General features: G+C 37.2%; 1 protein-coding gene across 1 annotated transcript in view; it reads left to right on the top strand.

Annotated features, from left to right (window-relative positions):
* Positions 1-20,663, top strand: part of NIPBL (NIPBL cohesin loading factor) — a gene marked incomplete at its 5' end in the record, with an annotated part of 109,675 nt that overhangs the window by 44,125 nt on the left and 44,887 nt on the right. The window contains 2 exons of the mRNA XM_079548636.1: positions 4,873-6,028; positions 14,559-14,950. Of these exons, the coding sequence (XP_079404762.1) occupies positions 4,873-6,028; positions 14,559-14,950 (1,548 nt within the window). The remainder of the gene's footprint in view (positions 1-4,872; positions 6,029-14,558; positions 14,951-20,663) is intronic.

Below are 20,663 nucleotides of genomic sequence, written 5' to 3'. Positions count from 1 at the left end.
ACTGGAGTCACCAAAATTGTAGATCCAGAATTCAGTGTTGAGGGTCCGTCTTGCTACTTTAGAACTGTCTTTGCAGTTCTAAAGAGGAGCACCTACACATTTAACCATCTCAGATCTGAAGTCTCCAACTTAATTCTTTACAGATGTAAATGAGGAAGAAATAACTTTACTGTTGATTATTCAAGATCATTCATGATCGTTCAGAATTTTCTGGATTTTAGTGTCTGTGAAACAGCATTAAGTCTGGAATATTACAACTCTGCTATAACAAAGCTCTGCAATCTTGTATTTCTTTTTGAGATGTTACTTTTTCTCATATATTTTTAAAAGACCCATTTCTGTTTGCTAGACCACGCATTTTTTAGGCTACAGCCCTATTTTATTCATTTGCTGAGTGAGTTTAATGTGATATCTAAGGCAATTATAGGATTTTCATGAAAGCAGTAATGTTGGAGATTTCAGCATTAGTGATATTCTGGCTGTTGCTTTGGAAAAATTTCAGGTTAAATGGAAAAATTGAGATATTTCTTTAATCCAGCTCCCCATATCCAGTCTCTGTCCCTAACATTCGCTCACCTTCCAAACACATCTGTTTTCAGGATGATGATTCTTCATGCGATTGACTTATCCTTTCAGCAGAAATGTATTTGGAGGTATCTGTAGTTATTTCAGTGCAATTTGATTTTGCACAAAAGTTCCACAGTAATTAAATAATTTCTAAATCTGAAAGTACTCATCATTTTGACACACAGACATTTCCAAGAAGAAAGCCACACCTGCTTTTGAGAATACTATTGATAACAGGACAGGTGAGACATAGCCTCTTTTTTTTCCTCAAATTTGTAGTTCCTGTAATGTTTAGTTTCTTAAACTACAATGGCATTTAATTTGGTACATCATCTCTATTGTATATATTACATATATTGTATATATATAATATATGTACATATATATATGTAGAATGAGGTAGTTTATGGGTACTAAACTATTACAAAATGGTGAGTGTGCTGCTATGTTAAGAGAATATCCATGTCATAAATTGTCATAAGTTTGTTCAAGGAATCATTTTGGATGTATCTACATTTGTGATATAAAGATAGAGAAAGAGAATAATTTTTCTAGAAATAGAAGAATCTGAAGACGAACTTGGATGCCCAGTCTCCAACACAGTCAGAAAGCTGTTTTAACAACATGTACATTTTGTTACGAAAACTGTTACAGAGTGAGCAAAAAAAATCACACTTTACTAGTCTCCAGCTTCTCAGCCTACCTGCTCAGAATTCTGGCAAGTTTTGAATGTAGGTCTGTGAAATTTGAAAGAAAAACATTTGTCTGATGTTTAGATAAAATCCTAGATCCTGATAACAAAAAGAAATTCCAGTGTCTCTGGGCTGAAGTGGATGAAGATTGGATATTGATGCCTTGAAGGATATGAAGTGCATTTGAATGGACATTTTTAAAGTCCTTAAGTTTATTTATTCATCACGATTCATGAGGGGTCCTTGAACTCATTCCTTAACAAAGCAAATTTATGTAAATTTTCATATATATTCTTGTAAAAGAGGAGATTTCAAGACATCTGCTTGCAGAAGTTAACTATTCTTTGCTCAATAATCTGTTGATTAAGCTCATATAATTCAAAGTGCAATTAAGACTTGATCTAGTTCTCGAAGCCTAGGGGTGTTTTTCACCTTCCACACTTCTGAGCCATCATGACATCTTAAAAAGCTTTTGTGCTGATTCAGTGGATTTTTTTTTCACTTATTTGCGATGAAGATAGTGGTCTATGTATTCGTCCTACCTATGTTGGATGCCCTTGTTAAATCTGGTATTTTCGTATACTTGGGCCAACTTTTTTGTCCTAGATCCACAAATCTCTTAGAGGAAGAACTGTAATGATCAAATCTAGTTCTGAAGATGGCCATGAAGATGCCCTGGAAATATGAAAAAATATATGAGTAATCTTTAACTCTGTCTACAGCCACCTTGCCCTTTAGGGAAAGAAAACTTTGAAGGCATCTTCTTCTCAGATAAGAACACAACAGGTTGTGATTGTGACAAACATCAGTATTCAGTTGTCAAGAGAAATGAAGATCCATCAAAATTGCTCTGTGTTTACAGAGAATGTGCCAAATCATGATGTGATCTTCTATTTATAAGTTCTCAATTTACATTGACATTTTGAATTAGAACAAAGAACAATTAACAAGTTGACATTTTGGATGATGAAGATGAACGGCATTTTGAGCCTGGTCAGTTACAGAAGTTCAAGAGTGAAAATTGGTCCTACCTGAATTGTTTTGGTTGTTTAATCTTGGAGCCCTCAGCATGAGGGCTCTGAAAGGTGAGTTTTGGTTGATCCAACTAAAGCAGTTAAGGCATCACAGCTCTTAGCCATCAGCCTTGCTTGCCAGTAGGGGTAGCAGAAGGAAACATTTGCTTGACTCTTAGCTGACTTAAGTCTGATAGGTTAATGCAAATCATCTTCACTAGTGCCTTAAGCTGATGCACTGGACAAAGAAACACACTTGTGGAAACGTGAATGTTTGTTCCCTTCTGCTACAGATGATAAACTCACTTAAAGGAATGGGGCAGTTAAGTGGTAGCAATAGTGTCTTAAAGGCTACAGTTAGATTAGAGCTATAGAAACTTTTTTCGTATGGCTGATATTTCTGGGTTAAAATGAAGAAGCTGACTGACTTTTTCTTAAGAGCAAAATTTTCTTAATTAGTGTTTCAAATGGAGTTTTCAGTTGAGAAGGTATTGTGTATATGTGTGTATACTTAAATTAAAAAAAGAAAAGAAAAGAAAAAGCAAATTTGAAACTTATCAGCTCTCATTTTGGAGGCTTCCACTTCCTGACTATTCTGGAAACCTACCATGAAGTTCATTGAGGTCAAAGTTCAAAGGCCTCAAAGTCACAGAGAGAAAAGGAATTTTTGTCACTCTATGAAAATTTTATATATATATGTATATATATATATATATATGTGTATGTATATATATATATATATATGTATATTTAATTAGTAGTTTAAGGAAATTGATATGTTCTACAAAAAAATACATCTGTACTGAAAAGCTGCATATTCCAAGTGGCAATTTTATCATAAATTTCTAGGTAGCATGTCTATAATAACTATGGCAGGCTTTCCTACAGGATTTTGTTTAGAATTTTGAAAAATTCCTTGTTTTCAGTTCCATGAATTCATGAGATTCAATTCAGAATCCATGAGTTCATGATTCTCTGCATGGAGTTTAATCTATGTCTTCACTGCCTACCAACCATTAAAGGCTGGATATAATTTTAAAATTATAGGAAGTAGAAGTGCACAAATAGATATGAGAATGAAAATGATGGGGTAAAAAAGCCTGTCCACATTACTGAAATTAACCTGCTGTGCAGTGGGGCTGGACTTGTTGATTTCTGGAGGGTGCTTGCAGCCCCTACAGTTCTGTGATTCTGTGATTCTTCTTGTTCCTTTGTTCTGATTTTAATTTTGAAGATGATTCTTCCAAGTTTTCACTGTTTTGAAAAAGAATCTTCTAAAACAGATGAAATTATAAGACATATGTTGTCATTTTGGTTTACAATCTATACAGTTTCAGGGGCATCTTTGAGTGCATGCTTCTTAGCTTTCCCCTGCTCTCTAAAAGAGAGCTAAGACACCACAAATGTAGGCACCAAATAAATTATTTTTCTTATATTGTGTTTGTAGTATGGACTGACCATAGATCTACAGAACAGTTTCTGACCTATATTTAGTCATTCCTTAAACTTAAAACTATATTCCTTGATTATTGAGAAGGTAATTGCTTTTTAAATTATTATTATTATTATTATTTAACAAATTACATGATGGTAGTTCACAAATGAGTACAGGTAGGACTTACAGTTTTAATGGCATTAATTAATTTTACTTTATATACCACGTTGGTAAAATAAATAGCTTGTAATAGCTGTACAAAACACATTCATTTTGATATTTCCATGTGCTATTCATTTCTGTGACTTCTGTCAAATTACAAAGTGTATAGTTGGCTCACTTTTTATTTTTCTGTATTCTACTCTTGGTAACTTTTTTATATAAAGTGGAAGGACTGTTGAAGACTCAAGCTCTTTACACTATGTAAAATTATCACTTAACTTTTTATTTCATCTATGCAAAGTGCTATGGTTCTGAAGGAAAATTACTCAATCTTGTAATTGCATAGCTGCCCCCTAATTAGTATACATGTTATTGTGTAGGCTCCAACTCTTGGCATACTGCTTTGTTTCAAAGAGAAGCACAGAGTGTTGGAGTTATTTTAATCATTTTTATCACATTGTTCCTCTACTCATGTCATTAATATCCATGAAATTCAACTAATGAACAGAACCATGCAGGGAGAGCCTCTGATTTAATCATGGCAGATCCTTACTAATTTTGTGTATAATGAAGCAGGCTGTATTTGCAAATGAGAATCTTTTACAGTAGTAGTATTCATCAAAGAGTAGATATGAAGGTGCACTTTAAGCTTGTCTTAGCAGACTTTTGCTTCAGCATTAAGTATTTTTGTTTGCTTGCTTGTCTTTGTCATTATTTATTGTGACTGCTTTGTTAGGTTGTTCTCATGCAAGTTTTACAGGAGCCTTGATTTCATGTGTTTTGAGGTTTTCTAATGAATAATTGGAACCTCTGTTTGGCTGGCAGTGAACAATAGTCTATGAATACATTAAAAAGTGTTAGCTAGAGAAGATCTATTCTTGCTTTTAAATTCAATGAGTTTTCTTATATATACATGCTGAGAATGGCCAGGAAGATATTATTGCTTATACAATTAACCTTTTTCTATATATATCATTTGTTATTTTTCTCTGTTAATTTGCAGATAAGCCTCTGAAGAAGCGAAAACAAGAAAACAAACCACAGGAGGCTGGGGGTGCTGCTGGAGGAAATAGGCCAGCTTCTCAGGAGACAGGTTCTGCAGGAAATGGGGCAAGGCCAGCGCTGATGGTTAGTATTGATCTTCAGCAAGCAGGAAGAGCAGACTCTCAGGCAACAATAACTCAGGAACTTGAGGCTATCAAAAAACCTGAAGAGATTAAGCAGTATAATGATGGATTTGTGTGTATTCCCCAAGAAGAGACTGTTGGAGTTCTGAAACTTAAACCTGAAAACCACCCTGAGATTTTCAGGAAAAAGTCAGAATTTGAGGTTCAAAAGACAGATATCCAGCAAAATGAGAACAGACAAGTGGAGTTTCAGCAAAATGAGAGCAGAAGGTTGGAAATTAAATACAATGACAATAAACAGGTAGACGCTAAGTATGAAATCAAGCATGATAGCAGACAAGTGGAGATGAAACAAAATGAGAACAGACAGGCAGAGTCAAAACAAAATGAGAGCAGACAAATGGAGATGAAACAAAATGAGGGAAAACAAAATAATGGTAAACAAGAAATAAGACAGAGGCCTGAAACGCCAAAGCAGAAGAGTGAAGGCAGGCCTGAAACACCCAAGCAGAAGAGTGAAGTCAGGCCTGAAACACCAAAACATAGACATGATAACAGGAGGGATTCCAGTAAACCATTGTCAGAAAAGAAAATTGAATTATCTAGGCATAAACCCGATATGAAATCTGATACTTCAAAGCTAAAACCTGATAGTAGATCAGATCCAGTGAAGCAAAGGCCTGAGGGGCGTTCAGTTTCTGATGTTCAGAGACGTGACCACGATAGCCTTAAACAGAGATCTGAGGACAGGGAATCAGAAAGATACAGAGGAGATCCATCAAAGATTAGAAGGACTGAATTTTTGAGATCCTCAAACAGAAATGAACATGATTCTAAGTATGGTATTAAATCTGATGGTTCAAAACCTGAGAAATTTGAAAGGAAACACAGACATGACTCTGGTGAATCGAGAGAAAGATTTTCTTCTGGGGATCAGAAGTCGGACCAGAAGCCAAGACCTGACAGCCCTCGTGTAAAACAGGATGGCAAAGGAGATTCTAGCAAATCAAGAGCTGATAAACCTGGTTTTAGGTCACCCAACAGCAAGGATGAACGAAGGACAGACAGTAGTAAGAGTAAAGTTGAGAGTAATAAAGCACATCCTGACAATAAAGCAGAGTTTCCCAGTTATTTGTTGGGGGCAAGATCTGGTGCACTGAAACATTTTGTCATTCCAAAAATCAAGCGTGACAAAGATGGCAATGTCACTCAGGAGTCAAGGAAAACTGAATTTAAAGGTGAACAGAAGGACAAAGTAGAGAAGATTGGGCTAGTTGAAGACCTGAATAAAGGAGCTAAGCCTGTAGTTGTCCTTCAGAAGCTTTCTTTGGATGACGTACAGAAATTTATTAAGGATAGAGAAGACAAATCAAGGGGCTCTTGTTTTAAACCTAACAAGAACAAGTCGTCCAAATCTAATAAAGGTAAGATTATTTTTGTTAATTGCACTGTATTTTGTCCTCTCACTTTCTTTTAGATTTGCTGCTCCTGGGTAGGAAAGTAAACCTAAAAGCTTGATTGTTCATATGCTTGCTTGCTTATACAGTGATATTAGAAATCAAAGTGAAACTCATCTAACGACTTGTTGCTGGATGTTTTGCCCAAGTGTAAGTGAAAAGATGTATTCTGTTGCAAGTACCTAATGTAGGAAGTCTTAGGTGATTTCAGACTGTACTTCATCTGGGTATGTATGTAGATAAACATAACTGGTATATGCGTGACCTAAAGTGGTTTAAGTGTGTCTGTATAAACCAGCATAGCTGGAGTGCTGGAAGCTACTACTTAGACAAGCCCCAAGATTCTTCTGTGTCTTTAATTACTAGACTGAAATGTGTCTTTTTCTGGAGATGTATTAACGCAACACGAGCAAGAACAGGGTTACAAAATGCCATCAGCATTTGCACCACAGATGCATCACTTCTGGGGAGCCTGCACACTTTAGGCCTTTTGACAATAAACTGTCTTAAGGTTCTGTCTTCAGAGGAGCGTAGACGTTTCTGTCTGTCTAAGTGGCAAGAGGAAAGGAACCAGTAAACAACTGGTTGATATTTTTAAACTAACAGAAAAAGTATTTGCGTGATTTCCAGTGTCGTCACTCTAATTTAGGGAAATAGTGTTCGCTGTGTTACTCGGGGCCGTTTTCAGTTATAAGCATTTTAATGCCACTGAAACGTGATTTTCATAAGCATCCTTTGTTTGATTCATCCTACACTTCCTAGTAGATTGTGTAGCACATCTTTTCTAATGTTGCCCTTAGCATCACTGATCCATTTCTTCTTCCATCCCTCTTATTTCATGTAGCTGAGAACGTTTTGAATTCTCTATTTTTACGTGCTCATATTTCTTGTCCTTTATTTTTTTCCATTGTCTTCCATCCCTCCCGCAAGAAAATATCTTATTCCAGCCTTAATGGATCACTGCTGTTTGGTTTGAAATGGAGTGAGTTCACCTAGTTGAAAACACCATTTAGGTGGTCATTCTGTCTCAAGGAATAATTCTGCCTCAAATGGGCTAAATGTTTTGTCACATCTTTGCAATCTATACAAATTTTAATAAATTTTGAATTTCAAAATTGTGCCGTTGTTGTGCCTGTGTATAAGCCTTTGTTGTTGTGTGAAAAGACAGACATTTTTGTTGGATTTTGCTGACAAGTCTGTAAATCTGTAAGTTACTGAATGAAGGGAAGGAGTAGCTGTAGCACAGGACTGTTACACTTGAATCTTCTTGAATCATCCTGATGGTCAGTTTTGGCATTTGCAGGAAAGAAACAATGTTTTTCTCTCTTCTGATCTTTCAGCTTTTTTTTAGTTTTATTTTTTTGGGAAGATGTAGTCTGTTCTCGGAGGAAAGTTATGGAGCTGTTTTCAAATGAAGAGTTGTTTGTTTGTTTGTATGCTTGTGAGGGGTCTTACCGTAGCCTCCTTTCAGCAGGTCAGAATGAACACTCTGGTTTTAACATTTGTGAATGCCTTCTATTCTGTGTTTTCTGAAATGTGTTGTGGGAGCACTTTGGAACTATTCCCTTCAATATTGAGATTGTGAAGTCATGTGTGCCATGCTTTCTTTACCCGGCTTCAGCAAATACCTTCTATGCTACTTCCTTGAGCCATACTGATCAGCTGTGTGAACAGTTTCTTAGTTACTGTATTCAGAGCAAGATTTACTTTATTAAAGCACAATGGAATATGTTCAGTAAGAGAAACTAACTGCCGGTGTAAGGCAGCGTCTGTGGTTCACTGTGTGTGAAAGACTGTCTTTCCAAAACAAGCATGGTGTATGTAATGCAAGTTTTAGTTTAGGACAAATGGGAGCATTTTTAAGACTTGTGCAGAAATGCCATTTGGATCTTCAAATATAATCTCTAAAAGTTTGTTTTAAAAAATTCTAATGCCCGTTCCCACTCCTTCAGTGTGTAGATTGCTATTACGGGACTTCATTATCTATTCAAGACTTGTGTAAACACAAACTTGGTTGCTCAATATAAGTCTTCTAAATTCTCCACCAGCGCATCTGAAATTTCAGTGCAGATTTTCCCTTTCTTCAAAGGTGTGCTTCACGCATAGTCATACATAAGGAACTAAAGGTTTCGCTGCACTGCACTTCGGTCGTCTTCATGTTTTAGAGTTACAACAGTGCAGCTAGATTTACCTTCTACACCTGTGTGGTTTTTCTTTGAGCCTACAGTGACTCTTATTTTACTCTGGTAGTTTATAGCAATGTCAAATTCTGTTGCTTTTGTGTGACACAACATTTTATGTTTGAGTTCTAGCACTACTGGAAACAGTTTGATTTGTCAAGCTCAAAAGTCATTTAGGTGCTCACCTTCTAGGTAGGAGTGACAAGAAAGGAAATATTCTCGGATAACAAACTGCATCCACATTGTGTTGGCTGTTTGAGCAAACTCAAACCTCAGTTTTCTGAGCAGCTTGGCAGGGCTTCTCAACTGTATTCTCTGGTATATATGAAAACAGTAGAGAAAAAGGGGGTGTGATTCTTGAGCTCTTTTGTTTAAATCCCTCATGTATAGGGCTTATGTAAGGAATAGATTGTCCAACCTTTTGAAAAAACAGCTTGTGGATATTAATACTGGAAGAAAACAAATTTCACTCAAGCTTATTTACAGAACTAATTTTTTTATCATAAATGAGCACACTGAAATCAGTGTGGCAATGAAGCACTGCAGTCAAAGGATATTTACTTTTGAAAGTTATCAATTGTGATGCAGCTTCCTTACTTCAGTACAGATTGTACTTTTGTAAAGGGTACAATTCTAAAAGTTTTTGATTCCACAGGCCTAAATTTTCAGATCACTGTCTGGAATTTCCAATAGAAGCTGCATTTGCAGGTGTAAATGGAGAAATAGTAGCCCACAAAACATCTTCCAAGTTGCATACACTGCCAGTTGCGCTGAGCAAATTATAATTTTCATTGAAGGTTTACTTGAAAATTATACGGCATTTCAGAGAAACAAAGGACATTTTATGCTTTACAGAAAGGGACTTCTTATGATTCTTTTGGACTGAAGACTTACTGTAAACTCTAAATGTATCTGTACTTACAGGAAAAAAAAACCTGTCTCTTTTGTAAGAAATGTACAGCCTTTCTCTCTTTCTGTTGTCATAGAATCACGTAATTGCTTGGATTGGAAAGGATATTAAAGATCATCTAGTTCCAGCTCCCCTGGTGTCTATTAATGACTACCTCTTTTCAGCTTAACTGGACCAGAAGGCTTTCCCTTATGGCATTTATAAATACGCTGGATTTGTAGAAGATCTATTTCAATATATACTTTTTTTCATTCAGCCGTTAGTCTTTTTTTTCTTGTAGTGAGCAAGGTTGCATTTTGAAAATACGCTAGGTACAGTTTCATCAAAAACTAAAACCAAATGTGTATAATGAGTTAATTCCAATAGTCTAGAAAACTTGCAGTTATTTAGCATGCTTTGCACCAGAACGGGTCATTTCTATTTGCAGGTGTTTTTTGGCAATATATATCCATCCTTTCCCAAAAGGTATGGTGAAATATGTGTTGGAATCATGTAGTCTCTGAGGCCTTCATTTTTTGTTTCAACTTTTCATAAATAAATGTTGGGAAAATTCAGCAGTTACATGATGCAGCTTTTATTTCTGTTGGTAGTTTACCTGTGAAAAAGGAGAATTTTTCAGTGCGTTACTTTGTCTGGAGGCTGATTGAGTTATTTCCTACCCTTGTCTTTGCCATTATGGTAGATGCTCTGATTCTTGCTCTATGGCAAAGGAGATTCTAGCAAATCAAGAGCTGATAAACCTGGTTTTAGGTCACCCAACAGCAAGGATGAACGAAGGACAGACAGTAGTAAGAGTAAAGTTGAGAGTAATAAAGCACATCCTGACAATAAAGCAGAGTTTCCCAGTTATTTGTTGGGGGCAAGATCTGGTGCACTGAAACATTTTGTCATTCCAAAAATCAAGCGTGACAAAGATGGCAATGTCACTCAGGAGTCAAGGAAAACTGAATTTAAAGGTGAACAGAAGGACAAAGTAGAGAAGACTGGGCTAGTTGAAGACCTGAATAAAGGAGCTAAGCCTGTAGTTGTCCTTCAGAAGCTTTCTTTGGATGACGTACAGAAATTTATTAAGGATAGAGAAGACAAATCAAGGGGCTCTTGTTTTAAACCTAACAAGAACAAGTCGTCCAAATCTAATAAAGGTAAGATTATTTTTGTTAATTGCACTGTATTTTGTCCTCTCACTTTCTTTTAGATTTGCTGCTCCTGGGTAGGAAAGTAAACCTAAAAGCTTGATTGTTCATATGCTTGCTTGCTTATACAGTGATATTAGAAATCAAAGTGAAACTCATCTAACGACTTGTTGCTGGATGTTTTGCCCAAGTGTAAGTGAAAAGATGTATTCTGTTGCAAGTACCTAATGTAGGAAGTCTTAGGTGATTTCAGACTGTACTTCATCTGGGTATGTATGTAGATAAACATAACTGGTATATGCGTGACCTAAAGTGGTTTAAGTGTGTCTGTATAAACCAGCATAGCTGGAGTGCTGGAAGCTACTACTTAGACAAGCCCCAAGATTCTTCTGTGTCTTTAATTACTAGACTGAAATGTGTCTTTTTCTGGAGATGTATTAACGCAACACGAGCAAGAACAGGGTTACAAAATGCCATCAGCATTTGCACCACAGATGCATCACTTCTGGGGAGCCTGCACACTTTAGGCCTTTTGACAATAAACTGTCTTAAGGTTCTGTCTTCAGAGGAGCGTAGACGTTTCTGTCTGTCTAAGTGGCAAGAGGAAAGGAACCAGTAAACAACTGGTTGATATTTTTAAACTAACAGAAAAAGTATTTGCGTGATTTCCAGTGTCGTCACTCTAATTTAGGGAAATAGTGTTCGCTGTGTTACTCGGGGCCGTTTTCAGTTATAAGCATTTTAATGCCACTGAAACGTGATTTTCATAAGCATCCTTTGTTTGATTCATCCTACACTTCCTAGTAGATTGTGTAGCACATCTTTTCTAATGTTGCCCTTAGCATCACTGATCCATTTCTTCTTCCATCCCTCTTATTTCATGTAGCTGAGAACGTTTTGAATTCTCTATTTTTACGTGCTCATATTTCTTGTCCTTTATTTTTTTCCATTGTCTTCCATCCCTCCCGCAAGAAAATATCTTATTCCAGCCTTAATGGATCACTGCTGTTTGGTTTGAAATGGAGTGAGTTCACCTAGTTGAAAACACCATTTAGGTGGTCATTCTGTCTCAAGGAATAATTCTGCCTCAAATGGGCTAAATGTTTTGTCACATCTTTGCAATCTATACAAATTTTAATAAATTTTGAATTTCAAAATTGTGCCGTTGTTGTGCCTGTGTATAAGCCTTTGTTGTTGTGTGAAAAGACAGACATTTTTGTTGGATTTTGCTGACAAGTCTGTAAATCTGTAAGTTACTGAATGAAGGGAAGGAGTAGCTGTAGCACAGGACTGTTACACTTGAATCTTCTTGAATCATCCTGATGGTCAGTTTTGGCATTTGCAGGAAAGAAACAATGTTTTTCTCTCTTCTGATCTTTCAGCTTTTTTTTAGTTTTATTTTTTTGGGAAGATGTAGTCTGTTCTCGGAGGAAAGTTATGGAGCTGTTTTCAAATGAAGAGTTGTTTGTTTGTTTGTATGCTTGTGAGGGGTCTTACCGTAGCCTCCTTTCAGCAGGTCAGAATGAACACTCTGGTTTTAACATTTGTGAATGCCTTCTATTCTGTGTTTTCTGAAATGTGTTGTGGGAGCACTTTGGAACTATTCCCTTCAATATTGAGATTGTGAAGTCATGTGTGCCATGCTTTCTTTACCCGGCTTCAGCAAATACCTTCTATGCTACTTCCTTGAGCCATACTGATCAGCTGTGTGAACAGTTTCTTAGTTACTGTATTCAGAGCAAGATTTACTTTATTAAAGCACAATGGAATATGTTCAGTAAGAGAAACTAACTGCCGGTGTAAGGCAGCGTCTGTGGTTCACTGTGTGTGAAAGACTGTCTTTCCAAAACAAGCATGGTGTATGTAATGCAAGTTTTAGTTTAGGACAAATGGGAGCATTTTTAAGACTTGTGCAGAAATGCCATTTGGATCTTCAAATATAATCTCTAAAAGTTTGTTTTAAAAAATTCTAATGCCCGTTCCCACTCCTTCAGTGTGTAGATTGCTATTACGGGACTTCATTATCTATTCAAGACTTGTGTAAACACAAACTTGGTTGCTCAATATAAGTCTTCTAAATTCTCCACCAGCGCATCTGAAATTTCAGTGCAGATTTTCCCTTTCTTCAAAGGTGTGCTTCACGCATAGTCATACATAAGGAACTAAAGGTTTCGCTGCACTGCACTTCGGTCGTCTTCATGTTTTAGAGTTACAACAGTGCAGCTAGATTTACCTTCTACACCTGTGTGGTTTTTCTTTGAGCCTACAGTGACTCTTATTTTACTCTGGTAGTTTATAGCAATGTCAAATTCTGTTGCTTTTGTGTGACACAACATTTTATGTTTGAGTTCTAGCACTACTGGAAACAGTTTGATTTGTCAAGCTCAAAAGTCATTTAGGTGCTCACCTTCTAGGTAGGAGTGACAAGAAAGGAAATATTCTCGGATAACAAACTGCATCCACATTGTGTTGGCTGTTTGAGCAAACTCAAACCTCAGTTTTCTGAGCAGCTTGGCAGGGCTTCTCAACTGTATTCTCTGGTATATATGAAAACAGTAGAGAAAAAGGGGGTGTGATTCTTGAGCTCTTTTGTTTAAATCCCTCATGTATAGGGCTTATGTAAGGAATAGATTGTCCAACCTTTTGAAAAAACAGCTTGTGGATATTAATACTGGAAGAAAACAAATTTCACTCAAGCTTATTTACAGAACTAATTTTTTTATCATAAATGAGCACACTGAAATCAGTGTGGCAATGAAGCACTGCAGTCAAAGGATATTTACTTTTGAAAGTTATCAATTGTGATGCAGCTTCCTTACTTCAGTACAGATTGTACTTTTGTAAAGGGTACAATTCTAAAAGTTTTTGATTCCACAGGCCTAAATTTTCAGATCACTGTCTGGAATTTCCAATAGAAGCTGCATTTGCAGGTGTAAATGGAGAAATAGTAGCCCACAAAACATCTTCCAAGTTGCATACACTGCCAGTTGCGCTGAGCAAATTATAATTTTCATTGAAGGTTTACTTGAAAATTATACGGCATTTCAGAGAAACAAAGGACATTTTATGCTTTACAGAAAGGGACTTCTTATGATTCTTTTGGACTGAAGACTTACTGTAAACTCTAAATGTATCTGTACTTACAGGAAAAAAAAACCTGTCTCTTTTGTAAGAAATGTACAGCCTTTCTCTCTTTCTGTTGTCATAGAATCACGTAATTGCTTGGATTGGAAAGGATATTAAAGATCATCTAGTTCCAGCTCCCCTGGTGTCTATTAATGACTACCTCTTTTCAGCTTAACTGGACCAGAAGGCTTTCCCTTATGGCATTTATAAATACGCTGGATTTGTAGAAGATCTATTTCAATATATACTTTTTTTCATTCAGCCGTTAGTCTTTTTTTTCTTGTAGTGAGCAAGGTTGCATTTTGAAAATACGCTAGGTACAGTTTCATCAAAAACTAAAACCAAATGTGTATAATGAGTTAATTCCAATAGTCTAGAAAACTTGCAGTTATTTAGCATGCTTTGCACCAGAACGGGTCATTTCTATTTGCAGGTGTTTTTTGGCAATATATATCCATCCTTTCCCAAAAGGTATGGTGAAATATGTGTTGGAATCATGTAGTCTCTGAGGCCTTCATTTTTTGTTTCAACTTTTCATAAATAAATGTTGGGAAAATTCAGCAGTTACATGATGCAGCTTTTATTTCTGTTGGTAGTTTACCTGTGAAAAAGGAGAATTTTTCAGTGCGTTACTTTGTCTGGAGGCTGATTGAGTTATTTCCTACCCTTGTCTTTGCCATTATGGTAGATGCTCTGATTCTTGCTCTATGGCAAAGGAGATTCTAGCAAATCAAGAGCTGATAAACCTGGTTTTAGGTCACCCAACAGCAAGGATGAACGAAGGACAGACAGTAGTAAGAGTAAAGTTGAGAGTAATAAAGCACATCCTGACAATAAAGCAGAGTTTCCCAGTTATTTGTTGGGGGCAAGATCTGGTGCACTGAAACATTTTGTCATTCCAAAAATCAAGCGTGACAAAGATGGCAATGTCACTCAGGAGTCAAGGAAAACTGAATTTAAAGGTGAACAGAAGGACAAAGTAGAGAAGACTGGGCTAGTTGAAGACCTGAATAAAGGAGCTAAGCCTGTAGTTGTCCTTCAGAAGCTTTCTTTGGATGACGTACAGAAATTTATTAAGGATAGAGAAGACAAATCAAGGGGCTCTTGTTTTAAACCTAACAAGAACAAGTCGTCCAAATCTAATAAAGGTAAGATTATTTTTGTTAATTGCACTGTATTTTGTCCTCTCACTTTCTTTTAGATTTGCTGCTCCTGGGTAGGAAAGTAAACCTAAAAGCTTGATTGTTCATATGCTTGCTTGCTTATACAGTGATATTAGAAATCAAAGTGAAACTCATCTAACGACTTGTTGCTGGATGTTTTGCCCAAGTGTAAGTGAAAAGATGTATTCTGTTGCAAGTACCTAATGTAGGAAGTCTTAGGTGATTTCAGACTGTACTTCATCTGGGTATGTATGTAGATAAACATAACTGGTATATGCGTGACCTAAAGTGGTTTAAGTGTGTCTGTATAAACCAGCATAGCTGGAGTGCTGGAAGCTACTACTTAGACAAGCCCCAAGATTCTTCTGTGTCTTTAATTACTAGACTGAAATGTGTCTTTTTCTGGAGATGTATTAACGCAACACGAGCAAGAACAGGGTTACAAAATGCCATCAGCATTTGCACCACAGATGCATCACTTCTGGGGAGCCTGCACACTTTAGGCCTTTTGACAATAAACTGTCTTAAGGTTCTGTCTTCAGAGGAGCGTAGACGTTTCTGTCTGTCTAAGTGGCAAGAGGAAAGGAACCAGTAAACAACTGGTTGATATTTTTAAACTAACAGAAAAAGTATTTGCGTGATTTCCAGTGTCGTCACTCTAATTTAGGGAAATAGTGTTCGCTGTGTTACTCGGGGCCGTTTTCAGTTATAAGCATTTTAATGCCACTGAAACGTGATTTTCATAAGCATCCTTTGTTTGATTCATCCTACACTTCCTAGTAGATTGTGTAGCACATCTTTTCTAATGTTGCCCTTAGCATCACTGATCCATTTCTTCTTCCATCCCTCTTATTTCATGTAGCTGAGAACGTTTTGAATTCTCTATTTTTACGTGCTCATATTTCTTGTCCTTTATTTTTTTCCATTGTCTTCCATCCCTCCCGCAAGAAAATATCTTATTCCAGCCTTAATGGATCACTGCTGTTTGGTTTGAAATGGAGTGAGTTCACCTAGTTGAAAACACCATTTAGGTGGTCATTCTGTCTCAAGGAATAATTCTGCCTCAAATGGGCTAAATGTTTTGTCACATCTTTGCAATCTATACAAATTTTAATAAATTTTGAATTTCAAAATTGTGCCGTTGTTGTGCCTGTGTATAAGCCTTTGTTGTTGTGTGAAAAGACAGACATTTTTGTTGGATTTTGCTGACAAGTCTGTAAATCTGTAAGTTACTGAATGAAGGGAAGGAGTAGCTGTAGCACAGGACTGTTACACTTGAATCTTCTTGAATCATCCTGATGGTCAGTTTTGGCATTTGCAGGAAAGAAACAATGTTTTTCTCTCTTCTGATCTTTCAGCTTTTTTTTAGTTTTATTTTTTTGGGAAGATGTAGTCTGTTCTCGGAGGAAAGTTATGGAGCTGTTTTCAAATGAAGAGTTGTTTGTTTGTTTGTATGCTTGTGAGGGGTCTTACCGTAGCCTCCTTTCAGCAGGTCAGAATGAACACTCTGGTTTTAACATTTGTGAATGCCTTCTATTCTGTGTTTTCTGAAATGTGTTGTGGGAGCACTTTGGAACTATTCCCTTCAATATTGAGATTGTGAAGTCATGTGTGCCATGCTTTCTTTACCCGGCTTCAGCAAATACCTTCTATGCTACTTCCTTGAGCCATACTGATCAGCTGTGTGAACAGTTTCTTAGTTACTGTATTCAGAGCAAGATTTACTTTATTAAAGCACAATGGAATATGTTCAGTAAGAGAAACTAACTGCCGGTGTAAGGCAGCGTCTGTGGTTCACTGTGTGTGAAAGACTGTCTTTCCAAAACAAGCATGGTGTATGTAATGCAAGTTTTAGTTTAGGACAAATGGGAGCATTTTTAAGACTTGTGCAGAAATGCCATTTGGATCTTCAAATATAATCTCTAAAAGTTTGTTTTAAAAAATTCTAATGCCCGTTCCCACTCCTTCAGTGTGTAGATTGCTATTACGGGACTTCATTATCTATTCAAGACTTGTGTAAACACAAACTTGGTTGCTCAATATAAGTCTTCTAAATTCTCCACCAGCGCATCTGAAATTTCAGTGCAGATTTTCCCTTTCTTCAAAGGTGTGCTTCACGCATAGTCATACATAAGGAACTAAAGGTTTCGCTGCACTGCACTTCGGTCGTCTTCATGTTTTAGAGTTACAACAGTGCAGCTAGATTTACCTTCTACACCTGTGTGGTTTTTCTTTGAGCCTACAGTGACTCTTATTTTACTCTGGTAGTTTATAGCAATGTCAAATTCTGTTGCTTTTGTGTGACACAACATTTTATGTTTGAGTTCTAGCACTACTGGAAACAGTTTGATTTGTCAAGCTCAAAAGTCATTTAGGTGCTCACCTTCTAGGTAGGAGTGACAAGAAAAAAGGGACAGTTGGTAATGTTGATACTGATATGGCACTTTTCCAGCTTTTTATTGTGGGCTCAATTTGTTGGGCTTATGTCGGCTTTTTTATTTTAATGCTAATTTTTGAACACATTAATAGTGAATTCTTCTTTGATAAAGTGTTTTCCTGAGAACTCATTCACAAATTTGAGGTTCATCTTGCAACAGTGCTTTTATTTCAGCTGTTTTGTGTAGCTCCATGTTATTCTTCTTAATGCTGTACTTGTAAAATGTATTTCAAAACTAGACCTCACCAGTCTCCTTTTATCAGTTTGTAAGAATGAGAACTCCTAGCAGTAAGGAATAAATATCTTATAATAACTACCCCTGCAGTTCAATTGCTGTCACCGACTCAGTGGAAGTCCTGTTGATTTTCAGCAGTTTTCACAGATTAGGTTGTTTGTATTTTCTGCTCTTTGCCTAGATCTTTCATAAGGCTCCTTGGAAGTCTTCCTTTCCACCAAAAAATGCTTCTTGCTTCTGAGAGTATCCTGTTTTTATAAAATCCTTCTTGAATATCTGCTGCTTTTCTGTGGGCAGTGATGACTTCCACAGCGTTGTAGAATTACTCATTGGCTGTGTCCAGATTCTTCTCTGCCCGACTTTTAGGGGTTCCTTTTCTCAAAGCCAGAGCTGAGTTCTGGAGACTCAGTCTCTCTTTTTATAAGCCATACTGCTGGAACTTTCACCTTGTGCCAATACTAGGGCAGATGAAGAAAAGAAAATTTGAAAGATGTGTTCAAGCAGATTGTATGGAATGATAAAGGACGTACTTTTCTCTCCCTCTATATCTATTTCTGTAGAGGTTCACATGGGCACAGGACTAGGATCCCCAAGATTTAGCATGCCATGGAACACTTTTTTAAGTGTTCTTTAAAGAAAATGTTCTTAATGTTCTTTGAAGAAAAGAACAGTTCAAAGCATATTTTTAATTTGTGCACTGATATTTGGAATTTCACAGTTTTAACAATTAAGCTTTTTGTCACATACATACAGTTATTTAACTCTCTGCACTGTAGTACCTGACTGCTGAACCATAGTAGTACTTAAGTATTTTAAAAATACATTTATTTTCCGAACATCTTTTTACAGTAGGGATCTACTTACTTCTTTCTAATTTGGATGTTCCATTAGCAACATCTCTCCACCTGCTGGCAGCCAGCCAATGGCTGAGCAGTAGCCTGCCACCAGCCAGCTCCCCAAAGCTTTATGGGCTTTTGCATGATGTCACATAATGTGGAACTACCCCCTTGCTCAGTTCAGGGCCCCTGGCCTTCACTCCATCACTGCTGCTTTTCAGTAAAGGCTGCAGCTCTTCTCGTCTGAGTGGCCAACTGCACATAACTCGGGAGCATCCAAAACATTGTTGTGCTATGAACACTGCCTTAGAAACCAGGACAGTGTTTTCATTTGTAATGTCAAAAAGAAAGTATATGACAAGTACTCAGTACAAGTTTCCGAATGTGGAGAGTGACTAAATTTAAACTTCTGAACACTGAGAAATGCAAACTTAAGATAAATATCTCCACCATAAACAAGCAGTCCTTTTCCGTCTTCCACCTTTCTGTGGTTTTTCACTTCAAGTGTTAATGTTTGGAAAGATTACTTTTTAAAATACAGGGTACATTCTAAGATTGAAAATACAAAATTTGATTAATTTCATTAATTTTTCCTTCTTACAACATATTAGCACATCAGACTTGGAAATACAATATATATGGGAAGCCAGCTTATGCTCAACACTTCATAATTGTAAACCTCACTTTCAAAATGAACCTTGGGGCAGCTTTTCTCAAGTACTTGTTCACTTGCCACAGTATTCGTACTCAAAAACTATTTAGACATCATGAATACAGAGTCGTAGAATCACGGAATAGTCCAAGTTGGAAGGGACTGAAGGAGCATTGAACTCAAACAGAAACTCACCCAAAATTTAAACCCTGTGTCTGAGTGTTGTCCATACACTTCTTGAGCTGCAGCAGCTCAGTGCCATGCCCGCTGCTCTGGGCAGGCTGTTCCATGCCCTCCACCCTCTGGTGCAAAGCTTTTCCCTCACCCCCAGCCCTCCCCTGGCGCAGCTCCATGCCGTTCCCTCGGCCCTGTTGCTGTTACACAGAGCAGAGCTCAGCGCTGCCCTCCCTCCGCTCCCTGTGAGGAGCTGCAGCTGCCATCAGGCCCCCCTCAGCTCCTCTGCTCTGGGCCCAGCAAATTGGAAGTTCTCAGCTGCTCCTCATCCATCTTGCTCTCCAGACTCTTCAACATAATTGTAGCCCACCTTTCAACACATACTAAGTTTTATGTCCTCCTTATATTTTGGCCAAATAAGAAAGTAATAATGCATTACAGTTGATAGCGGAAGTTTCTGAGGTCTTCAGAGTGTGATTGGTGACATTAGTTACCATTCAAGCAGGTTTGCATATTTTGATATCGTTATTGTCATTTTAAATAGTATCAAGAAAATAGGTTTGCCTAAATTGTTTCTGGCAGAATATGGCTTGCTGTGAAACTCCATAGCAAAAACTTTTATCTCTTTTTGCAGTTTTAGATCATTGTAAAGCAACTAAGTAGTTTGACAAAATTTATATATGGTCAAGCAGACAGAATCTCACCAGCTAGGCTTAGAAATCTACCCAGTATCCAAACACTGTTACAATATCTAAGGCAAAACCACATCCAAGAATCACAATGTGATAATGTATAGACATGTTCTAAGCCTACTTAATACACAGTTTATTTGTCAAATTTGGTTTAAAGTAGTCCATATTTTCAAAAGGCACTGCAGAGAACAACTGCAGGGACAAGATGATGAGCAGAGACAGCTTGAATCACAAGCCTTACTTTCTTGTGAAATTAAGAAAAATAGAAACAATCTGTATCATTCAAGATATGAAATCTACCAAATGAAAATCTTTGTGGTTTAACTCAGGAGGCAGCTAGGCATCACACAGTCGTTCAATTAGTCCTTTCTCTCAGAAGGGTCACTGAATTCAACCCCTAGCTCCACACAACACCCAAAATTTGAACCCTATGTCTGAGAGCATTGTCCAAACACTCCTTGAACTCCAACAGTTCAGGGCTGTGCCCACTGCCCTTGGGAGCCTGTTCCATGTATGATCACCCTCTGGTGAAGAGCTTTTTCCTAACCCCTAACATGACACTTCCCTGATTTAGCTCTGTGCTGTTTAGCATGAAGCAACTCTGAGGACTGCTCTAAAAGTAATACTGCCTATTTTATAATATTAGCTCATGACATCTGGGTTGGTGATACG

Source organism: Tetrao urogallus (genome assembly GCF_951394365.1).
Source record: "Tetrao urogallus genome assembly, chromosome: Z".
Lineage (NCBI taxonomy): Eukaryota > Metazoa > Chordata > Aves > Galliformes > Phasianidae > Tetrao > Tetrao urogallus.
This window is presented reverse-complemented; position numbering and strand designations above follow the sequence as displayed.